This window comes from Mandrillus leucophaeus, unplaced genomic scaffold, assembly GCF_000951045.1.
Source record: "Mandrillus leucophaeus isolate KB7577 unplaced genomic scaffold, Mleu.le_1.0 Scaffold714, whole genome shotgun sequence".
Taxonomy (NCBI): Eukaryota; Metazoa; Chordata; class Mammalia; order Primates; family Cercopithecidae; genus Mandrillus; species Mandrillus leucophaeus.
In genome coordinates, this window is record NW_012107742.1 from 453,015 (window position 1) to 473,968 (window position 20,954).

Here is a 20,954-nt window from a genome sequence, read left to right on the forward strand (position 1 = left end):
CGGAGCTTGCAGTGAGCTGAGATCCGGCCACTGCACTCCAGCCTGGGCGGCAGAGCGAGACTCCGTCTAAAAAAAAAAAAAAAAAAAGAAAAAAGTAGCTAGATCAGCTTGCAACTTGAACAATGGCATAAGCATTTTCCCTACCTTGGGGTGCAGAAGTGCTTTATATGTGCTTCCCATTTTGTCATAGCAAATATTTAAAAATAGAGTCCTCAAGGGTCAAGATTCAATAAAATTAGTAAGTTTTTTGGCCAGGCATGGTGGCTCACGCCTAGCACTTTGGGAGGCCAAGGTGGACAGATTGCCTGAGTTCAAGAGTCAAAACCAGCCTGGGCAACATGGTGAAACATGTTGTAGATTTCTTGTGTTTTTTGTAAAATACAAGAAATTAGCTGGGTGTGGTGGTACCCGCCTGTAATCCCAGATACTCAGGAGGCTGAGGCACAAGAATTGCTTGAACCCGGGAAGTGGAGGCTGCAGTGAGCCAAGATCGTGACACTGAACTCCAGCCTGAGCAACAGAGTGAGATTCTGTCTACAAAAAACCCCAAAACAAACAAACGAACAAAGTTTTACCATTTTATCAATGACATTGTTAAGTAAAACTAAATTTTATTTATTTATTTACTTACTGTGAGTGCATGGCAGTGAAGAACATACTGGCTATTAGTACAGTTTAGTGTCACTGTCTTAATTTATGCTAAGGCACCAGCAGTTCTACTCATCAGTGCTTTTGTGCCTTTGGTGCAAATGTTAACACAATAGAAAAGGCAGATAACATCTTAGAATTATTATGGAAGGGCTAGGCACAGTGGTTCACGCCTGTAATCCCAGCACTTTAGGAGGCCAAGGTGGGCGGATCACTTGAGGCCAGGAGTTCAAGACCAGCACGGCCAACACGGTGAAACCCCGTCTCTATTAAAAATACAAAAAATTAGCTGGGTGCAGTGGCACATGCCTGTAGTCCCAGCTACTCGGAAGGCTGAGGCAGGACAATCGCTTGAACCCAGGAGGCGGAGGTTGCAGTGAGCTAGGATCATGCCACTGCACTCCAGCCTGGACAACACAGCAAGACTCCGTCTCAAACAAAACAAATGAATTACTATAGAAATAGTTTTGACCATGAAGATCCCTTGAAAGAGTCTTGTCTCACAATACTGAGTTTTCTATTGTTAATACTAAAATGGATATTAACTCTCTAGCATAATCTTATTTTAATGCTATAATACGGAAATTTTCAAAGACACAATATAGAGAATAGTATTACAGGTCACCATTTATCCATTACCCAGCTCCAACAACCATTAATATCTGCTATTCTTATTTAAGCCCTTACATGTTTTTCTTAAATATTTTGAAATAAATCCCAGACGTCATATCATTTCATCCATAAATACTTCAATATGAATCTCTAACACATAAGGACATTTAAAAAACCCCAAAGACTCTATCTTTATTATAACTAACAAAACTAACAGCAACTCCTTAATATTATCTAATGCTAAGCCATGGTCAGTTTTTCCCTGTTGCCTCGATAATATCTTTTTATGGTTGATTTATTTGAATCAACTTCAAAATGAAGTCTATGCGTTGTAATCAGCTAATATGTCTATTTAATCTACAATAGTTTCCTTCCCTCCCCCACTTTTTTTTTTATTTTAAAAAGGTCATTTATTAACTAGGAAAATTGGTTCATTTGTCCTAAAAAAATTTTTCACATTCTAGATTTGGTAAACAATATGCTTAATGTGTCATTTAACATGTTCCTCCATCTCTAGTATTTCCTGTAAACTGATAGTTAGTCCAAAGATCTGATTAGATTCAAATTCAATTTACTTGGCAAGAGTACTTCACAGGTGGTGCTGTGTACTTCTTGTTGCATCACATCAGCAGGAACATGTCTAGTTGTCCTACTTTAGTGATGTTAAAACTCATCACTGGTGAGGACAGACTGATCCATCATAAATTCCACAGTAAGCTTTTCATCTAATAGTTTGAATAATCACTGACCATCACCACTTTGGGATTTTACACTGTCTCTTTAACCTCCAAATATGAGTTATATGTAGAAAGAAACAGCTCAATGAATTTAGGAGCCCAAAGAATTAACCTTAACACAAGGAAAACAGACATCTCCCCTCTCCTTTGGAATTCAATTTCAAATACATTTATTAAATAGAGTCATCCCTCAGTATCCGCAGGAGATTTGTTCTAGGCCCCGTGTGGATACCAAAAATCCATGGATGCTCAAGCCCTTGATATAAAAATATATGCACATCCTCCTATACACTTTAAATAGTCTCTAGAGTATTTATAATACCTTAGACAATGTAAAGGCTGTGTAAATAGTTGTTATACTATATTTTTTATTTGAAATTTTTATTGTTAGATTTTAAAAGGTTTTTTTTTTTTTTTTTTTTGTAGAGATAGGGACTCACTATGTTGCTCAGGCTGGTCTCAAACTCCTGGGCTCAAATGATCCTCCCCTTGCGGCCTCTCAAAGTGCTGGGATTACAGGTGTAAGCCACCACATTCAGCCAGATTTTTTTTCTTAATTGTTTCTTTTCCTCTGAATGGTTTTGATCTCCACAGGTGGTTGAATCTGTGAATGTGGGACCTTGGGATATGGAGGGCTGACTATATCTATTTAGGCACCTAGTCTGTCTCAGGGTATATAAACCACAAAAATAACTACTTAAAGTTGGTGCAATAACAGAAATATGTATGAAGTGCCAAGAGAACCTAGATGAAAGGGTAAACAGTTCTGTTTATAGAACTTACAGAAAGTGGAACTGAACTGGAGGATGAGCTCAGAATCTCCAACCTCATTCCACTCTACTCTCCTTTACTTAGTTCTAGCCATGTAGATCATCCTCTAGTTCCTCAAAACTACCAAAGTTCTTTCCCACTTTAGGGTTTCCATACTCTACCTGGACTTATCTTTGTCACACTTGTCCTCTGGCTATCTCCTACTCATTCACTAGATCGGTTAGTATATCACTTCCTCAGTTAGCCTTTCTCAGACTCCCCAGTTCTCCCTTATTTTTCTCAGAGCAACCTTAATGTCTTTATATCATTTTTCACAATATGTAATTACATAACCATGTGTGGTGGCCAGATGCGGTGGCACACGTCTGTAATCCCAGCACTTTGGGAGACTGAGACGGGCGGATCACTTGAGGTCAGGAGTTCAAGACCATCCTGGCCAATATGGGGAAATCCTGTCTCTACTAAAAATATAAAAATTAGCTGGGCGTGGTGGTGGGCACCTGTAGTCCCAGCTACTCAGGAGGCTGAAGCAGGAGAATCACTTGAACCCAGGAGACAGCGGCTGCAGTGAGCCAAGATGTGCCACTGCACTCCAGCCTGTGCAATACAGGATACTCCGTTTAAAAAAAAAAAAAAAATCTGTGTGGGATTATTTGTTCTAAGTCTCTCTCCTTCAGTAGAATGTAAGCTCCATGAGGGGAGGCTATATTGTCCACCATGGTATATATTCAGTGCTTTGTATAGTGCTAGAGACACAGTGCTAAATACACATTTACTGAATGAACGAAGGAGTAGCAGCAGCAGGCTGACTCCCCGATCACCCAGCTGGCCTAGCTTCTGCCATCACTTTGCCATCCCAGAATGACTCAGGTAGAGTCCAGTCCAGCCCAGCGCCCAGAGCGACTGTTCTCTCCTCTGCAGTATTTCAGATCCTCCTCAATGACCTGGTTTAAGGAGGCAGACATAAGCGCCCCGTGAGTACAGTTAGACTTTCTCAGTGGCTCCCTACAGGAATGATATTACCTTGGGGGTTTTCAGCACAAACTTCTGTTTGCTTTCATCAGGACCCAGCTGTGCCTTCAGTTTCAGGAGTTTTCCCACCTCCTCCTCGATCTGTGGAGGGAAAGAAGGCGCTGAGCTAACCATCTGTCAGTCTCCTGCCTCCCCCGCCATTCATTCAATATTCCTCCCTCATCAGGATCTCTCTGCTCAGGCCTAGCTTTGTTTCTCTCGGGACCCACCCCGGATACCTCCCCACGCAGCCCACTCTCCTCCCTACAAGCCTGGTCGTTTCCCTCACATCCCTATCCTATGTCCCGAACACCCTGGCTTTACGTCCTCCCAGGCTTTGCCTTGGCCCTCCCCTGCTGCCTAAGTCTTACCAGCTCGGAGCTGGCCTTCTGCTGCTTGAGGCCTCGCACGCGCTCTCCCTGAAGTTTCACCAGCTCCTCCAGCGCCGCACGCTCTGCCATCCCGGCTGTCCACTTGAACCCACTGCTGCCTAGACCAGCGACGGCGGCCCCAGACTCAGCAAGGATGACTTCCGGCTATCGAGTCGCCGGGTCGCACGCCTAGAGAGCCTCCGCCGAGCACAAATATTATTTCCGGCTCCTGCCGGAAGTGCCGAAGCTGGCCACTAAGGGAGCTTGGGAGGATCCCACCTCAGCCTCCGTGACTGGTGAGGTGCGCGAACGCCCGAGTTTTGCGTGGTGCCCGGGTTCAGCCTTCGCGTGCCCTCCACCCTTCCTGGAGTCCGACCCGCCTCCTTCCCAGGCCTTTTGTTCCTGTCCCTGAAAGCTGGCGTCCTGCCGCGCGATGCCCCTGCTCGGACTTCTTCCCAGGAGGGCCTGGGCTGCGCTGCTCAGCCAGCTCCTGCGACCGCCCTGCGCTTCTTGCACCGGGGCGGTCCGTTGCCAAAGCCAGGTGAGCAGACGTAATTATCTCTGGTCTGTCCCAGCAGGGCCTCCAGATCTGAAAGCATAGACTCGCAGCGTGTATTCCAGTAGTGTTACAATCGGTTTTTATCGAGTGCCCACTATGTACTGACACTGAACTAAGCGATTTGGATGCCTGGTCATTTAATCCTTGGAGCAATCTTGAGAGGTTGGAGTTTTTATTTCCATTCTGCAGTTGAGGAAGCGGAGGCTGCAAGATTAAATGAATGAGTTGTACATGGATATGTAGTAAGGGAGTATTTTAATTCATATCCACACTTTTTCCTGAAACTCTTGGACTCAAACAGTAATATTTTTAAGCAAAATGTATGAATATTCCTAATAAATGAGATGACTAAAGATCAGAAGTAGACTGAGTTCACCTTAGAATTTACCTCAAAATGAATCTCAGAAAAACATTTTCAGATGTCAGAGAGTTTGGGATTTTGGAATTGCAGATAAGGGATTGTGGACTTGAACTTGGACTTCCCTTGGGACAGATAATCGCCATAGTATGGAACCACCACATCCTCTATTTTTGGAAGGGCATACAGCTTGCTGGTAATGCCACTGATTAAGTTTTGCCTTACTTCGGAAAGATTCTGATGCCCTCTTAGTAGATGCTTTGCGCTATCGTGAACAATACGGCTCAGGTCTTTTATTAATATTCAATCACAGTATCTTACCAGTCTGAGTTTTTTAGTTCATTCAAGAAATCCGTATCTTTTCATTCCACAGGCTTGTTCTGTGCCCTTGAGCTGGTTCCCCTGTCTTCAAGTTAGTTTTCCTATTTCTAAACCTGATAACTAGTGTTACCTTATTAAAAATTCTTATTTTTTTGGCCGGATGCAGTGGCTCATGCATGTAATCCCAATCACTTCGGGAGGCCGAGGTGGGTGGATCACGAGGTCAGGAGTTCAAGATCAGCCTGGCCAGGGGCGAAACCCCATCTCTACTAAAAATACAAAAATTATCCGGGCATGGTGGCATACGCCTGTAATCCGAGGTACTCGGGAGGCTGAGACAGAATCGCTTGAACGCGGGAGGCAGAGGTTGCAGGAGTTGAGATCGTGCCACTGCACTCCAGCCTGAGCGACAGAGCAAGACTCCATCTGGAAAAAAAAAATTATTTTTGCTGTTTCAGTAGGAACCGTGACCTGGAGAAGATCATCACAATCCTGAATGGTTGGTGGTGGTAGTAGTGGGTTGTTCAGTGCCTTCATTATTCTCAGATTCTTAAAGTATTTGAGAATATTAAAAATCCGGCTGAGCGCAGTGGCTCATGTCTGTAATCCCAGCACTTTGGGAGGCCGAGGTGGGTGGATCACGAGGTCACGAGTTCAAGATCAGCCTGGCCAACATGGTGAAACCCCATCTCTACTAAAAATACAGGAATTAGCTGGGCGTGGCGGTGGCACGCCTGTAGTCCCAGCTACTCGGGAGGCTAAGGCAGGAGAATTGCTTGAAGCGGGATGTGGAGGTTGCAGTGAGCCGAGATCGTGCCACTGCATTCCAGCCTGGGCAACAGACTGAGACTCTGTCTCAAAAAAAAAAAAAAAAAAAAAATCCGTATACAATGAGGAATCTTGTGTGGTGAAGACCGGACCTCATATATATTACACGTGTAATTGTAGATACAACATGGGTTCTTTGTGGTGGGACTGAGATTGGGATAGATGAAATGGTGCTTTGGCTTCCTGTTGCTCAGGGTGAAGAGTCTTTGCAGGTTGATGGTCAATGGGGTCAGAAATGCCACAGGTCTGGCCAGTGTCCAGAGGAGCCACTTCTCATATTCATTCTTCTGCCAGGTTGCAGAGGCAGTGTTAACATCCCAACTGAAAGCACATCAAGAGAAACCAAATTTTGTTATCAAGATCCCAAAGGTAATACTTTTTGCCTACCCTATCCCATTAGAGTGCCTTGGAGGACTGACCTCTGCCTTGCATGTCTCTCTGACCGCTTTTAATGTCCTTTACATTTTAAAAATATGTACTATTCTTGAGATACTAGGTGGGGCTCACAGTCATTTGAACTCAGTAGATTTCAGCTCCAGACCTGAGATTACATAATAAGTGTCCTTTAACTCCTTGTCTGAAATGGACTTATTTTTTGTTTTTGTTTTCACTGGGGCTGCTTTCGGTTTCCAGGGTACCAGGGATCTTAGTCCTCAGCATATGGTTGTGAGGGAGAAAATTCTTGATTTGGTTATCAGCTGCTTTAAACGTCATGGAGCAAAGGGGATGGATACCCCAGCATTTGAGCTGAAGGTAAGGGGAGAAGAAAGAATACATGCAACCTCATTCACTTCTTCACTGGCCTTAAGTGTCCCAAAGGGCTTCTCATCTGTGTTTTGGAGTCATCCTTTGAACTGTGGCTCATTCTGTTTGACCCCTATAGGAAACACTGACTGAGAAGTATGGAGAGGACTCTGGGCTCATGTATGATCTGAAGGATCAAGGTGGAGAGCTGTTGTCCCTCCGCTATGACCTTACTGTATCCTTTTGAATACTGGAGACTCACCTGTCTCTTTCCAAATCCAGAGGGCTTTCTCTGACGAAAGTAGAGAGAATGACTTTGGGATCTTAGAGGTCCATTGGCAGCAGCCTATACTTCTAGTTTCTCCCAGAAGGCAGTTCTGCTACAGGAGCCTAGCCTGGAGCCCTATCATTTAACTCTAATGTGTATCATAATCCTTTGGGGGAGCTTGCAGAAGCACAGACATTTGGCTCCAGTCTCAGAGATTCTTAGCTAATTCTGTAGCTGGAATGGGGCTCAATAATTTGTATTTAAAAATTGTTTTTTTAGCCAGGCATGGTGGCGAACACCTGTAATCCCAGCAGTTGGGGAGGCTGAGGCAGGTGGATCACCAGAGGTCAGGAGTTCAAGACCAGCCTGGCCAACATAGTGAAACCCCATCTCTACTGAGGTCCTGCTGAGCTCTGGGGCTCTCAGGTTCTGAGTCTAGTTTGGGACTGACTATAGCCTTGTCCCCACAGATCTCTTTTGACCTAAAAAGTTAGCCAGGTGTGGTGGTAGGCGCCTGTAATCCCAGCTACTAGGGAGGCTGAGGCAGGAGAATCTCTTGAACCCAGGAGGCAGAGGTTGCAGTGAACTGAGATTGTGCCATTGCACTCCAGCCTGAGTAACAAAAGCAAAACTCTGTCTCAAAAAAAAAAAAAGATTTTGTGGAGATGGGTGTCTTTGTTGCCCAGGCTGATTGTAAACTCCTCGTTTCAAGTGATCCTCCCACCTTGGCCTCCTAAAGTGCTGGGGTTACAGGTGTGAGCCACCGCATCTGGCCTACAATCTGCATTTTAAACAAGCATCGTGGGTAATTAATCCTTTCCCTGCACTTTCAGAAACAGTAGCTGAGAAGTTGTTAGGCAAATCCAAGTTCTGAAGCTTGACTATTTTAGATGGTTCGGAATTGATCTGAATGGGCAGAAATGGCCCAGACCTGAAGTTAGTTCTTAGGTCACTTCTGTCTCTACTTCCCTTGCTTTCTGCTGAACTTACAGTTATGGTAGGTGAGATTCCTTCATTTGGGATTTCAATATATATTGAATTCCAAGCACTGCTAGACCTTGGGGATAGTGGAAAAAAGGGAAGGTCCTTGTTCTCACCCTAGTGGATGAGATCCAGTTGATAAAGGCCCAGTTCCTCCCTAATGTCTGTATACTGGGCCTAAGCTTTGGATGCAGTATCCCTCTTCCTTAACCCATTTATGTGAGGTTCCCTTTGCTCGTTATTTGGCCATGAATAAGGTGAAGAAGATGAAACGTTATCATGTTGGAAAGGTGTGGCGGCGAGAGAGCCCAAGCATAGTCCAAGGCCGCTACAGGGAGTTCTGCCAATGTGTAAGTGACCTGATGGGAGCAGCACAGTTTGATAGTTCTAGGGGCCACAACCTTGAAATTGGCTGGATAATGGAAGTTTTTTCCCATCTTTTTCTTTGCTGTAGGATTTTGACATTGCTGGTCAGTTTGACCCTATGATCCCTGATGCAGAGTGTTTGAAGATCATATGTGAAATCCTAAGTGGATTGCAGTTGGGAGACTTTCTCATTAAGGTGAGGCCAGGGCTGAGAACTGTGGGAGAAGTCTGGATTTGGCCTAATACTGTTTATGCAAGTCCCAAACTTGGGTGACTCCAACCCTTAAGCCTGCAACTCTAGGACTTTCCTAGTAAAGCTGTTGTATTTCCTGTATGTCTGTACTCTTCCTGTGAAATTTCCATCCTTTTTATATGTCAGGAAAGTAGGTGCTGTCATTGTTTTGCGTGGAAGGGCATTGACAAGCACTTGGATCACTGACATTGAGTTCTCAGGTAAATGACCGGCGGATTGTGGATGGGATGTTTGCTGCCTGTGGTGTTCCTGAAAGCAAGTTCCGTGCCATCTGCTCCTCCATAGATAAACTAGACAAGGTAACAAAGAAGACATGCTTCTGTAGACCCTATCTAGTTTCTGCCCTGCCCTCAAATCCATACCACTAGTGAAAAATAAGGATATTGTGGCTGGAAGTGGGCTATTTTGGGGAGGAAGGTAATGAGGCATATGAAGGAAGATCTGAGTCGTGCTATACAGTGGGATTGTGACTGGATTTTTTTTTTTTTTTTTTTTTGAGATGGCGTCTCGCTCTGTCGCCCAGGCTGGAGTGTAGTGGCCGGATCTCGGCTCACTGCAAGTTCCGCCTCCTGGGTTTACGCCATTCTCCTGCCTCAGCCTCCCGAGTAGCTGGGACTACAGGCGCCCGCCACCTCGGCCGGCTAGTTTTTTTGTATTTTTTTAGTAGAGACGGGGTTTCACCGTGTTAGCCAGGATGGTCTCAATCTCCTGACCTCCTGATTCTCCCATCTTGGCCTCCCAAAGTGCTGGGATTACAGGCTTGAGCCACCACGCCCGGCCGTGACTGGATTTCTTAAGCTGTCTCTGACTTTGCGGAGAATACAGTTAGCTACTTGTGATGTATATACTGAATGGAAGTGAGTTGTTCTTTTCCAGTTTGAGAAAGAAAGATCTTGGGGTGGGCTAATGTTTGGGTGTTTATGCAGATGGCTTGGAAAGATGTGAGACATGAGATGGTGGCGAAGAAAGGCCTGGCTCCTGAGGTGGCTGATCGAATTGGGGATTATGTCCAATGTCATGGTAAGAACCAGGGTTTTCAGAGCTGTGATAGAACCAGGCTGAAGGTGACATGTGCTCAAATTCTACCTCTGAAACAACCCTTTTCTGTAGATATGCTAAGCTCCAGGGCCTGTCCTGAATTTAATTTCTCTTTTACTTATTGTAAGGACTTTATGTCTTCAGATGGCAAAGCTAGAGCTAAAGGAGGAGGATCTTGTCATGTGAGACTGGGATCATCTTTTTTTTTTTTTTTTTTAAGAAAATGAGGAAGACTAGCTAGAGCACATCAGGGATAATTTTAAATGAAACACATCTGAATGAACAGCAGATACTTTATTTCTCTCCAGGTGGGGTATCCCTGGTAGAGCAAATGTTTCAGGATCCCAGACTATCCCAGAACAAGCAGGCCCTGGAGGGCCTGGAAGACCTGAAGCTGCTGTTTGAATACCTGACTTTATTTGGAATTGCTGAGAAGGTAAGCTGAATTGCAGATGGACCTCCTGCTGAGCTCTAGGGCTCTCAGGGTCCTGAGTCTAGTTTGGGACTGACTGTAGCCTTGTTCCCACAGATCTCATTTGACCTCAGCCTGGCTCGGGGCCTAGACTACTATACAGGAGTGATCTATGAAGCAGTGCTGCTGCAGACCCCAACTCAGGCTGGGGAGGAGCCCCTGAATGTGGGCAGTGTGGCTGCTGGTGGGCGCTATGACGGGCTGGTGGGCATGTTTGACCCCAAGGGCCACAAGGTGCCATGTGTGGGACTCAGCATTGGGGTTGAACGCATCTTCTACATTGTGGAGCAGAGGATGAAGGTAGGTCCTAAGTAGGTGTGAGATGGGGCTGGAGGCCTAAAATCCCTCCTGTTTCTGGAGGTGTAGTTGGAGTAGTTTTCTGATGATTCTTTTTGTCTTGATTTTTGGAATTGCTGGTGGAAAGGAGGTTTTTATTAGTTTCACTTTCTTCACTCTTATTAGACCAAAGGTGAGAAGGTGCGGACTACAGAGACTCAAGTGTTTGTGGCCACACCACAGAAGAACTTTCTCCAAGAACGGTTGAAACTTATTACAGAGCTTTGGGATGCTGGAATCAAGGTATGGTGGAGCTGATATCTGAGCCATCTGGGTATGTGTGGAATTTAGGACCCAGGGCTATGTCTTCCTTATGTCTAGGGTGGAACTCAAGACCTTTTTAGTCTACTAGCTACTAGAGTGGCTTTTTAGGTGGGAGGACTAGCCATTTATCTCTGACTTCCTTGGATATCCATGTTCCTGAGGTTTGTTGCTGTGTTCGCTTCTAAGTCCTTTACTCTGTCTTGATCCTTTTCAGGCAGAGATGCTATACAAGAACAACCCCAAACTATTAACCCAGCTGCACTATTGTGAGAGCACAGGCATTCCACTGGTGGTCATTATTGGTGAGCAAGAACTGAAAGAAGGGATCATCAAGATCCGTTCGGTGGCCAGCAGAGAGGAGGTGAGTGGCAGCAGCAGAAATAGAACGGACGAATTGTTTCTGCCTTTCCCAGATTTTGTAAGAAATATGCATCTTCTGGCTGAGAAATTATCTTCATGGTTAATAGTGGTAGAGATGAACAAGCACCCACTCCAGATGACCACTGCAGCCTGTGAGTATTGGCTGTGTGGCCAGAAGAAAGACAAATGAAATCCGAATGGGTATTTTGAAACTAATCAACATAATAGACATAAATCAGGTGTTTGAATCCCTTTCGTCTTGAGGGTATACATTCTTCAGGTCAACCCACACTACTACCTTCTGGTTGTGTAAGTAATGGAGCAAATGCAGAGTAAAACAAATCTGGAAAAACAGTGGCTAAGGAGCTAGTATCACTTTCTAGTTTATCACATGAGGATTCTCTTATGTTTCAGGTGGCCATTAAACGGGAAAATCTTGTGGCTGAAATTCAGAAGCGACTGTCTGAGTCTTGATCCTTGCCTGATTCCCATCTGCTGCTCTTTGTAGAAAAGGTTTCCTCTAGAACTGAGTTCCTCTGGAATTGAGTGATGGACTTCACAGCAACTGGCCAGGATGGGTGACAAGTACCTTCTGCCTCCTCCATCCTTCCTGGGTACAGAACTGTAGAAGACCCTGAGGACTCCTTGGGTAGTGTGAGCAGCTATTCTGCATGGGTGCAGATGGCTGGTATGTGAAAGAGACATGCTGTAGCTGCAGAGGCAAATTTGAAGTGCCACCGAATGTTGTCAAGAGGTACTGAGATTGTTGCTGTGAGCAAGGCTCTGGGAGAGTCACCTCAGGCTGAGGATTCTGAACCATTGAGATCAGAAGCCAGATACTTAGCCTTCTACTGTAGCTACGGAACCAGATTCTGGTGAATTTGTCCACAACCAGCCATTGGCCTGTCTGGGGAGTTTTTGGAAGACAGCAAAGAGGGGCAATGGCTGCTTTCAGCTTTGTTTGAGGACAGATGCTATCCGAAGGGCATGGCAGTACCCATGTTGATTTGACATCTCTCTAGCCCATGCATTGCTAACAATAGAAGAGTGGGGCTGTATGCTTAATAATCTTGAACATTGAACTTAATAGATGACTTGACAAGGTGGAGATCTGATATTTTGAGATTTTGGAGACCATTTCCTGTGCCAGAATCACTGCTCTAACTATTCCATGCCATGCCATGGAGGCTGTTCTAGAAGTGGTTGGATAACATGTTAAATAAAATATTAAGTGTAGTAGTTTGGGTAATTTGTTATTGTTATCAAGGGCTGGGTTTGCATAGACTGTAGAAAATGCTTGAGTGTATACTGGAGAATTGTGTGAGGTAGGAGTAACCTCCCTGGGATGATGCTTCTGTATTCAGTGATGAGCAGCCAGTTTCTCCCTCTTTCCCCGTCTGCTCAAGAGGTAGTTTTTTTTTTTTTTTTTTTTTTTTTAGATGGAGTCTTGCTCTGTCACCCACGCTAGAGTGCAGTGGCGTGATCTCGGCTCACTGCAACCTGCGCCACCCAAGTTCAAGAGATTCTCCTTCCTCAGCCTCCCAAGTAGCCAGCTAATTTTTGTATTTTTAGCAGAGACAGGGTTTCACCATGTTGGCCAGGCTGGTCTTGAACTCCTGACCTCATAATCCACACCTCAGCCTCCCAAAGTGCTGGGATTACAAGCATGAGCCACCGCGCCTGGCCAAGAGGTGGTTTTATTGCTAAAATCAACATATAGTGAGCCGGTATGCCACAGTGCTTCACTCTAGAGTGTTGTTGATGACTGGCCTTTCCAAATCCAATTAATGCTGATTAAATTATGTTCTACTATAACGTTCCCCAGGTGATGGAAAAATGAGTGAAGTAAAGTGTGATAGCATTGCTTCAAGGAAAAGAGCACAAGTGCAAAACATGCTTTTTATATGTGCGTCGGGAAGGGTACCTCTGTTGCAAACGCTTCAGTGTAGTTTAGGGTCATATCGCTAGTGCATGCAGGTGAATGAGAGGCATCTAGACCCCCTAATGGCGCTTCGGCCTTAAAAAAGGTTTACGAATTCTTGGCAGTGGACGCAAAGTTGTTAGACTAGATCAGAGACCACAGTTTTTCGAACCTCAGTTTCCTTGTTTGTAAAATAGTTGAACTAAATCTTGACCCTTCAATGCTTGTTTTGAAACCCAAGGCAAAAAACGCTTGCAGGCGCCCTTACTTCCGTGTTGCTTCATACTCCTCTTGCGCCTGCGCTGTCTCCTTGGAGCAGAGGCGGGGCCAACAAGCCTGTTTTAGAAGCCCTCCAGTCCTTAGCTCGTTTGGAACACAAGGCTCCAAGCTTATTGGAGGGCCATCTTGCCTTACGGCTCCAAGCCGCCTTTTACGGCATTTTTCAGCTCGCCATTCACTTCGCTGTGAAGATGGCGTCGGGCAGCGGGGTAGGTGTTGTGTCTGAAGAGGAGGTTTTGCGGGGTGGGGAATGGTTTTTCAGACCTGAATAGCGACAAACTCCTGCATCCGACCGGCTTTCCGATATCTCCTCGAGATCGCAGGGTCCAGGTTCAAGAACTCCCCAGTATAGGCCTTGGCAAAGGGTCAGTGGAATCATGGAGGTTTCTCGGGTTGGGGGTCCTGAGGCTACCCCAGCCTTCTCATGCAGTCCAAAGAGGCTTCGCTTTCAGGAGGTCCTGTAGCTGCCTGGACTGCGAGGGCGCGGTTCCCTGCTTCTTTAGGGGTCCGGACACGGCGACGGATCTTGACGCTTTTTCCCCTCCACAGACAAAAAACTTGGACTTTCGCCGAAAGTGGGACAAAGATGAATATGAGAAACTCGCCGAGAAGAGGCTCACGGAAGAGAGAGAAAAGAAAGATGGTGGGTGCTAACTACATCAAGGGCTAAGGGTATCACAGAGGCGATGCGATGATGGAGAGCGGGTGGGAGTTGAAGTGCGCTGCCTTCCCACGCGGTTAAGCTCTGGCAGAGTGTTGCTTCCCTCGGCCTAGGTTTCTACATTTACAAAATGAGAGCGAGGAGGTGGGCTGAAGTAAGTAGTTTTGAGATGCTCTTCAGCTCTATTTTACTCCGCTTCCTTGCCCACCCTTTGCTTGGCTCGTTTAATGCTTTCCTGAAGTACAGAGAAGATAACGGAATCCTTTGTAGTGACAGAGAAGTGTGGAGTATTTTGCTACTGTGCATTACCGCTGTCAGTGACTCCCCTCTTTCCCTTGAAATTTCTTAAGGGAGAGAACACTCCTGGCCCAATCAAGACCCTCCCATATAGTCTGAGAAAAGCCGGGGTACTTTCCAGGATCTGTGATTGTTTCAGCTAGTGCTTAGCAGTGCTGTTTCTCTGTGCCTTGGACGTCAGGGACTTGGTGCTTCTCTCCTGGTTAAGAGATTGCATAAAGAAATGTCTTGTTTTGTCATCTATTTCAAACGTGTACATTATTCTTTCCCTTTACCTCCAGGCCACCTTGCATTCACTAACTCTTTCAGTTTTTATGTAACATGTAAAATAAATAGTGCTTGACATGTAACAGGCATTTCCTAAATGTTGGTCACCTTTTATAAATTTGCCCAGCTCTCAGAAGGTTCCTTTCTGTTATGCCTAGGGTATCTGCCTGAAAGCATTCTTGAATATCCTTGCTTCTGTTTTGAAAAAGTTGCTTCTAGTAACACTTCAGAAATTCTCCCCCACAATTCAGTTAATCAATGAATATAAAACATACTGCTTTTGGATTGGCTGGCTTTGAAGTGGAGAAAAGCTGTAGAGAATTGGGGATTGCTTATGATTTTTTCCTGTGTTGAGATTCTCCCCAGCTGCTACTTTAAGTGTCTGTTGCGTCCTTTCTTTCAGGAATCATTTTGAAATGAGAGTAGACCTGAATTTTGGGTTTCATGCATTTTTTTTCCTTTCTGGTTGAGGAGCTATAATATTGAAGGGACTTCCTTCCCCATTATGTTTCAGGAAAACCAGTGCAGCCTGTCAAGCGAGAGCTTTTACGGCATAGGGACTACAAGGTGGACTTGGAATCCAAGCTTGGGAAGACAATTGTCATTACCAAGACAACCCCTCAATCTGAGATGGGAGGGTAAGTTGCTTATCATTTTTCTCTGCAGCCAAGAATGCATCTATTAAGCCACCGATTCTGGTTTTAGGAACTATTGAGGAAGGTCCTTGGCCCCAGGATTATGTTCTTCTTGCCTGCAATTCCATCTTTATATTTGTTTTTCTGTGTCTCCCAAGGTCTCAAGTTGACATGATAGTGTCTCTAGGAGTGGTCACTCAGTGGGCTTCTTCATATTATTAGCATTGGCTGGGCACGGTGGCTCATGCTTGTAATCCCAGCACTTTGGGAGTCCAAAGCAGGAGGATTGCTTAAGCCCAGGAATTCAAGACCAGCCTGGGCAATACAGTGAGACCCTGTCTCAATTAAAAAAACAAAACAGACAAAAATACTAGCACTGCAACTACTAGTAGTAGCACTACAACTACTACTTAATACATATTTTAAATTTTTTTTTTTGCTGGCCGGGTGCGGTGGCTCACCACGCCTGTAATCCCAGCACTTTGAGAGGTCGAGGCGGGCGGATCACGAGGTCAGGAGATTGAGACCATCCTGGCTAACAAGTGAAACCCCGTCTCTACTAAAAATACAAAAAATTAGTTGGGCTTGGTGGCGGGCGCCTGTATTCCCAGCTACTCTGGAGGCTGAGGCAGGAGAATGGTGTGAACCCGGGAGGCGGAGCTTACAGTGAGCCGAGATCGCGCCACTGCACTCCAGCCTGAGCCACAGAGTGAAACTCTCTCAAAAAAAAAAAAAAATTTTTTTTATTGCCATTATACTTGTTATCAATTCTGATTTACTATTAATATTTTAAAAGGGATTATTTGATCTGTCAGAGGAAGAAATGAAGGAAGGTGCTACTGAGGAGATTTCTAGGGGAGAAATTAGGTAGAGCCTAGGAATTGTTAATGGTGAAGAAGCGGGGTGTGAGGTTCCAGACTAGCTGCAAAGGCTGTAGTTGTTACGGATGCCTGATTGTACACCTTCTTCCAAGACTGTAACCTGTAGGAAGAAGGGTCCCACAACAGCTTGTCACCCTTTTGCCCCCCACTGCTTCTCTCTCCAGTTAGGTTTTCTAGCAGGAGAGCAACACAGATAGCAATGAGTGACACTTCTCTGAGCTGCTTAGTAAACCCACTGTTGTCCATTCCTGTCTGTATTAGTTATCTATTGTTATGTAAATTAACAAATTAACCCAAAGCTTAGCAGCATAAACTACACCACTCACAGTTTCTTTGGGTAAGGAATGTGGGAGTGGCTTACCTAGGTGGTTCTGGCTCAGGGTCTCTTCATGAAGCTGCAATCAAGGAGTTGGCAAGGTAGGTCTGCATTCATTTGAATCTTAAGTGGGGCTGGAGGATCTGCTTCCAAGCTCTCTCACATGCCTGTTGTTTGGAAGCCTAAGTTCTTTGCCCCATAGACCTTTCTATAAGACTGCTCACAATAGAGCAACTGGCTTCCCCGGAGCAAGTAACCCAAACAAAGACAGAAGGCATGGTTTTTAAAATAACCTAATTTTGGAAGATATTACTTTTGACATATTCTGTTGGCCACACAGACCAAGTCTAGTACAAATTGGGAAGAGACTACACAGAGTAGGAATACCAAGAGGGTGGGGCTCCTCCTGAGGCTGTCTTTGAGGATGACTGCTATACTCTCTCGAGAGCCAAGGCTTTATAGAAATGAAGGCTTAACACTTCTAAAAAGAAGTTTACCTAAAAATTTGTGTTTCTTGGTTGAAAATGATAAGATCCTTAAAACCATATTTGACTCAGGTGCTGTTTCTTCCTGTTAGATATTACTGCAATGTCTGTGACTGTGTGGTGAAGGACTCCATCAACTTTCTGGATCACATTAATGGAAAGAAACGTAAGGCTTGGAGGTAGCTTGTGACTAGGGCTGGAATTGGGTTTTGGAGGTGGGGTGGAATGGAAGGGTAGGTTTTTTTTTTTCTTCCTGTTCTTTTTACTGATCAAAAGAAGGCTGGAATAAGAAAGGTAGTTTCTATTGAGCTCTTTTTTGATGCCCCTATTAGAACTCTCCAGTTGTTTCAGCACAGGCCATCTTTTACTTCATTATGTAATATTTCTGGAGGCAATGGGTAAGAGGCCTTATTCTGGAGGCCATGAGACTTTTAACAGCACCCAAACCATGTGCTGCTCCTGGGCCCAGCTGACCAAGGGAGTTTCTTTTAGCCGTAATTATTTGTGCTGTGTGTTTTATGAGATGTCATATGAGAAGATGTCAGAGAAGTCAGAAAAATACTTTTTGAGGGGCTGAGGATGTTTTAATGAGCTTGCCTTCTTCACTGTTGACCCCATCCAGATCAGAGAAACCTGGGCATGTCTATGCGTGTGGAACGTTCCACCCTGGATCAGGTGAAGAAACGTTTTGAGGTCAACAAGAAGAAGATGGAAGAGAAGCAGAAGGATTATGATTTTGAAGAAAGGATGAAGGAGCTCAGAGAAGAGGTAAGCCTCTCCTAGTCTTCCCCTCTGCCCCAGATTTGAGTTTTATGTTATGAATCATGGGAGACCCTGTCCTCATCCCACTCCTACTCCCAGCCCCAGAGTTGTATCTCCTGAGTTCTGTATATTAGCGGAAACATTTGTTGCCTTTGTTTAGGATTCTCATGATCTGAAGGAACTGGCTCTGAAACAACTTTTTTGTCCTGGACTCTGTGGGCCTTACTATTTATTTATTTTGGCAATACAGATATTTCTCAACTTCTGACAGGATTACCTACCGATAAACCCATCATCAAGTTAAAAGTATCTTAAGTCAAAAATGCATAATACACCTAACCTACCATAGTTTAGTCTAGCCTACCTTAATGTGCTCAGAACACATTAGCCTACAATTGACCCAAATTATCTAACACAAAACCTATTCTATAATAAAGTATTCATCTCATTAATTTATTGAATACTGTACTGAATGTGAAAAACAATGGTTATATGGATACTTGAAGTACAGTTTCAAATGCATGTCAGTTTTGCACCATTGTAAAACTGAAAAATCTTGTCAGAGCGTCGTAAGTTGAGGACTGTCTCATCTGTATTCTTTGATTTAATTTTTTTAAAAGACTTAACTTTTTTTAGAGCAGTTTGGGTTTGCAACAAAATCGAGAGGGAGGTATAAAGATTTCCCATATACCCACTGTCCCCCACAACATGCATAGCCTCCTCCATACTTTTTTTTTTTAACTACAAGAGGAATTAACTAAATGTACCTAGTCCTAAGGAGGCCCATGAAATCAGGCTGACTGGGTCAGAATTCTGTTTCTTCCACTTACTGGCTGTGAATCTTGGGCAAGTTATATAACCTCTTTGTGCCTCAGTATCCCCATATTAGAGATCTTAGTATAATATGCATGAAGTACTCAGAGCAATTTCTGGCATGTACTGCATGCCCCAGAATGTCAGTTGCTATTATATGGTTTTGCTGTCATAACCCTGTCAGGAACTAGAAATGACATGGGGCCAGACGCAGTGGCTCACGCGTGTAATCCCAACACTTTGGGAGGCCAAGGTGGATGGATCACTTGAGACCAGGAGTTCAAGACCAGCCCCAGCAACATGGTGGGACCCTGTCTCTACAAATACAAAAATTAGCTGGGTGCAGTGGCACACGCCTATAGTCCCAGCTACTTGGGAGGCTGAGGTGGGAGGATTGCTTGAACCCAGGAGGTGGAGGTTGCGATGAGCCGAGATTGTGCCACTGCACTCCAGCCTAGGCGACAGAACAAGACTCTCTCAAAAAAAAAAAAAAAAAAAGAACTAGAGTGCAGGCTTGAGAACTTCTCTCTAGAGGCTAAAACTTCTTTTTGTTATCCTTTATAATTTTTACTCTGGCTTTTACTCTGTCCTTGAGATTTTACTTGTCTTAAGTACTTTCTCCTAAAGATAGAAAGGAGTCTTGAAACTCATGTCTTTTTCAGTAACATTTGGCTGAGGAGTCTAAACTGATTCTGAGTGATTTTTCCCTCCAGGAAGAAAAGGCCAAAGCATACAAGAAAGAGAAACAGAAGGAGAAGAAAAGGAGGGCTGAGGAGGACTTGACATTTGAGGAGGACGATGAGATGGCAGCTGTGATGGGCTTCTCTGGCTTTGGTTCCACCAAGAAGAGTTACTGAGGCTTTCTATGCTTGGCCTAACTTGGGCCTATGCTGGACCTAACTTTGTGTATGTGTGTGTGTAGTCGGGGGTCATTTCTTTTTGGGTGATGGGAAAGTTCTTAAGAGTGTCAATGGGGAGGGATAGAGGGTGGGCTCATGGTTTCCCTCTACTTTGGGAGAGGGCACAGATTGCAGAGGTAATGCTGTGGCATATTGCTTCAGCCTCAGTATATCGCTGGAGTCATAGGACCCCTGCCCACCTGAGTTTCCAATAAAGAAAAACCTCCCCTTCTGAGGCTGCTTTCCCAAAACTCCCCCTGCATCTTTATCTCTCCATCTATCCAGCCTCTTGTCTGAGCATCCCACCTTTATCCTGTGTTATGCCTTTGTTTTAATTTTAACTCATGTTCAGCCTGCAACAGAAGCATTCTCTAGGTCCCAGTTTCCAGTTGATTGCATATCCTTGACCAGCCCTTTTTCCCATCCCACCCTATGGTTCTCTAGCTACCTGTGCATGCATGTGTATTTCTGCCTGGTTCTATGGTGTGTGGATGTGTGTGCATGAATCTGTCACATAGAGGGGGCCTGAGCTGGAATCCTAGAGCATTGCTGCCCTGGGGCCTGATGTTCTTGGCTTCCTCAGAGCATGTAACAGGAAATTAAATGGGATGAGTGTTTGGTGTGGTTTGTGTCTGATGAGTTTTTTAACATTCAGGTGTAGATTGTTTCAGGTTCTCGTTTCATTTTCCTGAGGATTTCTGTTTTTGTCTTCCTTGTGAGCAGGCTTTTGGAAGAACCTGTTTGATGCAAAGAAGAAAATGAAAAACAAAACAAAACAAAAAATCCCCAAAACCTTATTATGGGAGCCCTTGGGTCTTAGAAGCTGTTCAACATGTATAATAAATGGCATTGACTGGGCCTGTTTTACATTTGGTGGGAACATTCCATAATTTTGCCTGTGAATATTTGTTTTTCCTTCTCATGCTGAGGATTTCCATAGAGTGTTTTATTCTTCCATTTTAAATCTTATTTTTGCCTAGGATTTTTTTTTTTTTTTTTAAGCATGAGTTATGTTTTCCTCTGGTAAGGGATCTGTGTCCAGAGGAGCCTGAACCAAAACTATTCCTATCATTTCAGACTCCTTTGATCTTTTGTTTTTGGAACAGTAGAGCTCAGGATTGAACTTAGTGTTTTTCTTTTTCTTTTTTTTCTTTTTTTTTTTTTTGAGAGAGTCTTGCTCTATCGCCCAGTCTGGAGTGCAGTGGCGCGGTCTTGGCTCACTGCAACCTCCGCCTCTTGGCTTCAAGCGGCTAATTTTGTATTTTTAGTTGAGATGGGGTTTCACCATGTTGGCTAGGCTGGTCTAGAACTCCTGACCTCAGGTGATCCACCTGCCTCAGCCTCCCAAAGTGCTGGGATTATAGGCGTGAGCCATTGCACCCTGTCCTTAGTGTGTTTCTTACTGTCTGCTAGAGACAGGATTACTTAATCTTGGCACTG

General features: G+C 44.6%; 3 protein-coding genes across 12 annotated transcripts in view; 2 read left to right on the forward strand and 1 right to left on the reverse strand.

Moving 5' to 3' along the window:
* The window catches only part of HARS (histidyl-tRNA synthetase), a 16,553-nt gene extending 11,530 nt beyond the window's left edge, over window positions 1–5,023 (reverse strand). For 6 of the 7 annotated variants that reach the window (XM_011965090.1, XM_011965088.1, XM_011965087.1 and 3 more), the window contains exons 1-2: window positions 4,151–5,023; window positions 3,792–3,881 (exon numbers count right to left, since the gene is read on the reverse strand). In XM_011965090.1, the coding sequence (XP_011820480.1) occupies window positions 3,792–3,881; window positions 4,151–4,240 (180 nt within the window). In that variant the 5' untranslated portion in view covers window positions 4,241–5,023. The remainder of the gene's footprint in view (window positions 1–3,791; window positions 3,882–4,150) is intronic. The other variant, XM_011965086.1, reaches the window with a different exon arrangement.
* HARS2 (histidyl-tRNA synthetase 2, mitochondrial) lies at window positions 4,362–12,537 on the forward strand. 4 transcript variants are annotated; one of them, XM_011965078.1, is made up of 15 exons: window positions 4,391–4,451; window positions 4,542–4,691; window positions 6,411–6,428; window positions 6,511–6,585; window positions 6,850–6,969; window positions 7,100–7,195; window positions 8,434–8,559; window positions 8,664–8,771; window positions 9,029–9,127; window positions 9,755–9,848; window positions 10,175–10,302; window positions 10,396–10,638; window positions 10,801–10,917; window positions 11,153–11,299; window positions 11,713–12,537. In XM_011965078.1, the coding sequence occupies exons 2-15, from the start codon at window positions 4,584–4,586 to the stop codon at window positions 11,770–11,772; spliced, it is 1,539 nt and encodes a 512-aa protein (XP_011820468.1). In that variant the 5' UTR covers window positions 4,391–4,451; window positions 4,542–4,583; the 3' UTR covers window positions 11,773–12,537. The 4 variants fall into 4 exon arrangements, with proteins under 4 accessions (XP_011820469.1, XP_011820470.1, XP_011820471.1 ...); XM_011965079.1 differs by lacking the exon at window positions 6,411–6,428 and having other exon boundaries at window positions 4,362–4,691; XM_011965080.1 differs by lacking the exons at window positions 6,411–6,428; window positions 6,511–6,585 and having other exon boundaries at window positions 4,362–4,691.
* A 1,031-nt stretch (window positions 12,538–13,568) lies between these two features.
* ZMAT2 (zinc finger, matrin-type 2) lies at window positions 13,569–20,381 on the forward strand. The gene is made up of 6 exons (XM_011965077.1): window positions 13,569–13,707; window positions 14,048–14,141; window positions 15,238–15,361; window positions 17,133–17,206; window positions 17,663–17,808; window positions 19,329–20,381. Exons 1-6 carry the CDS (start codon window positions 13,690–13,692, stop codon window positions 19,470–19,472), a joined length of 600 nt encoding a protein of 199 aa, XP_011820467.1. The 5' UTR covers window positions 13,569–13,689; the 3' UTR covers window positions 19,473–20,381.
* The last annotated feature ends 573 nt before the right edge of the window (window positions 20,382–20,954 follow it).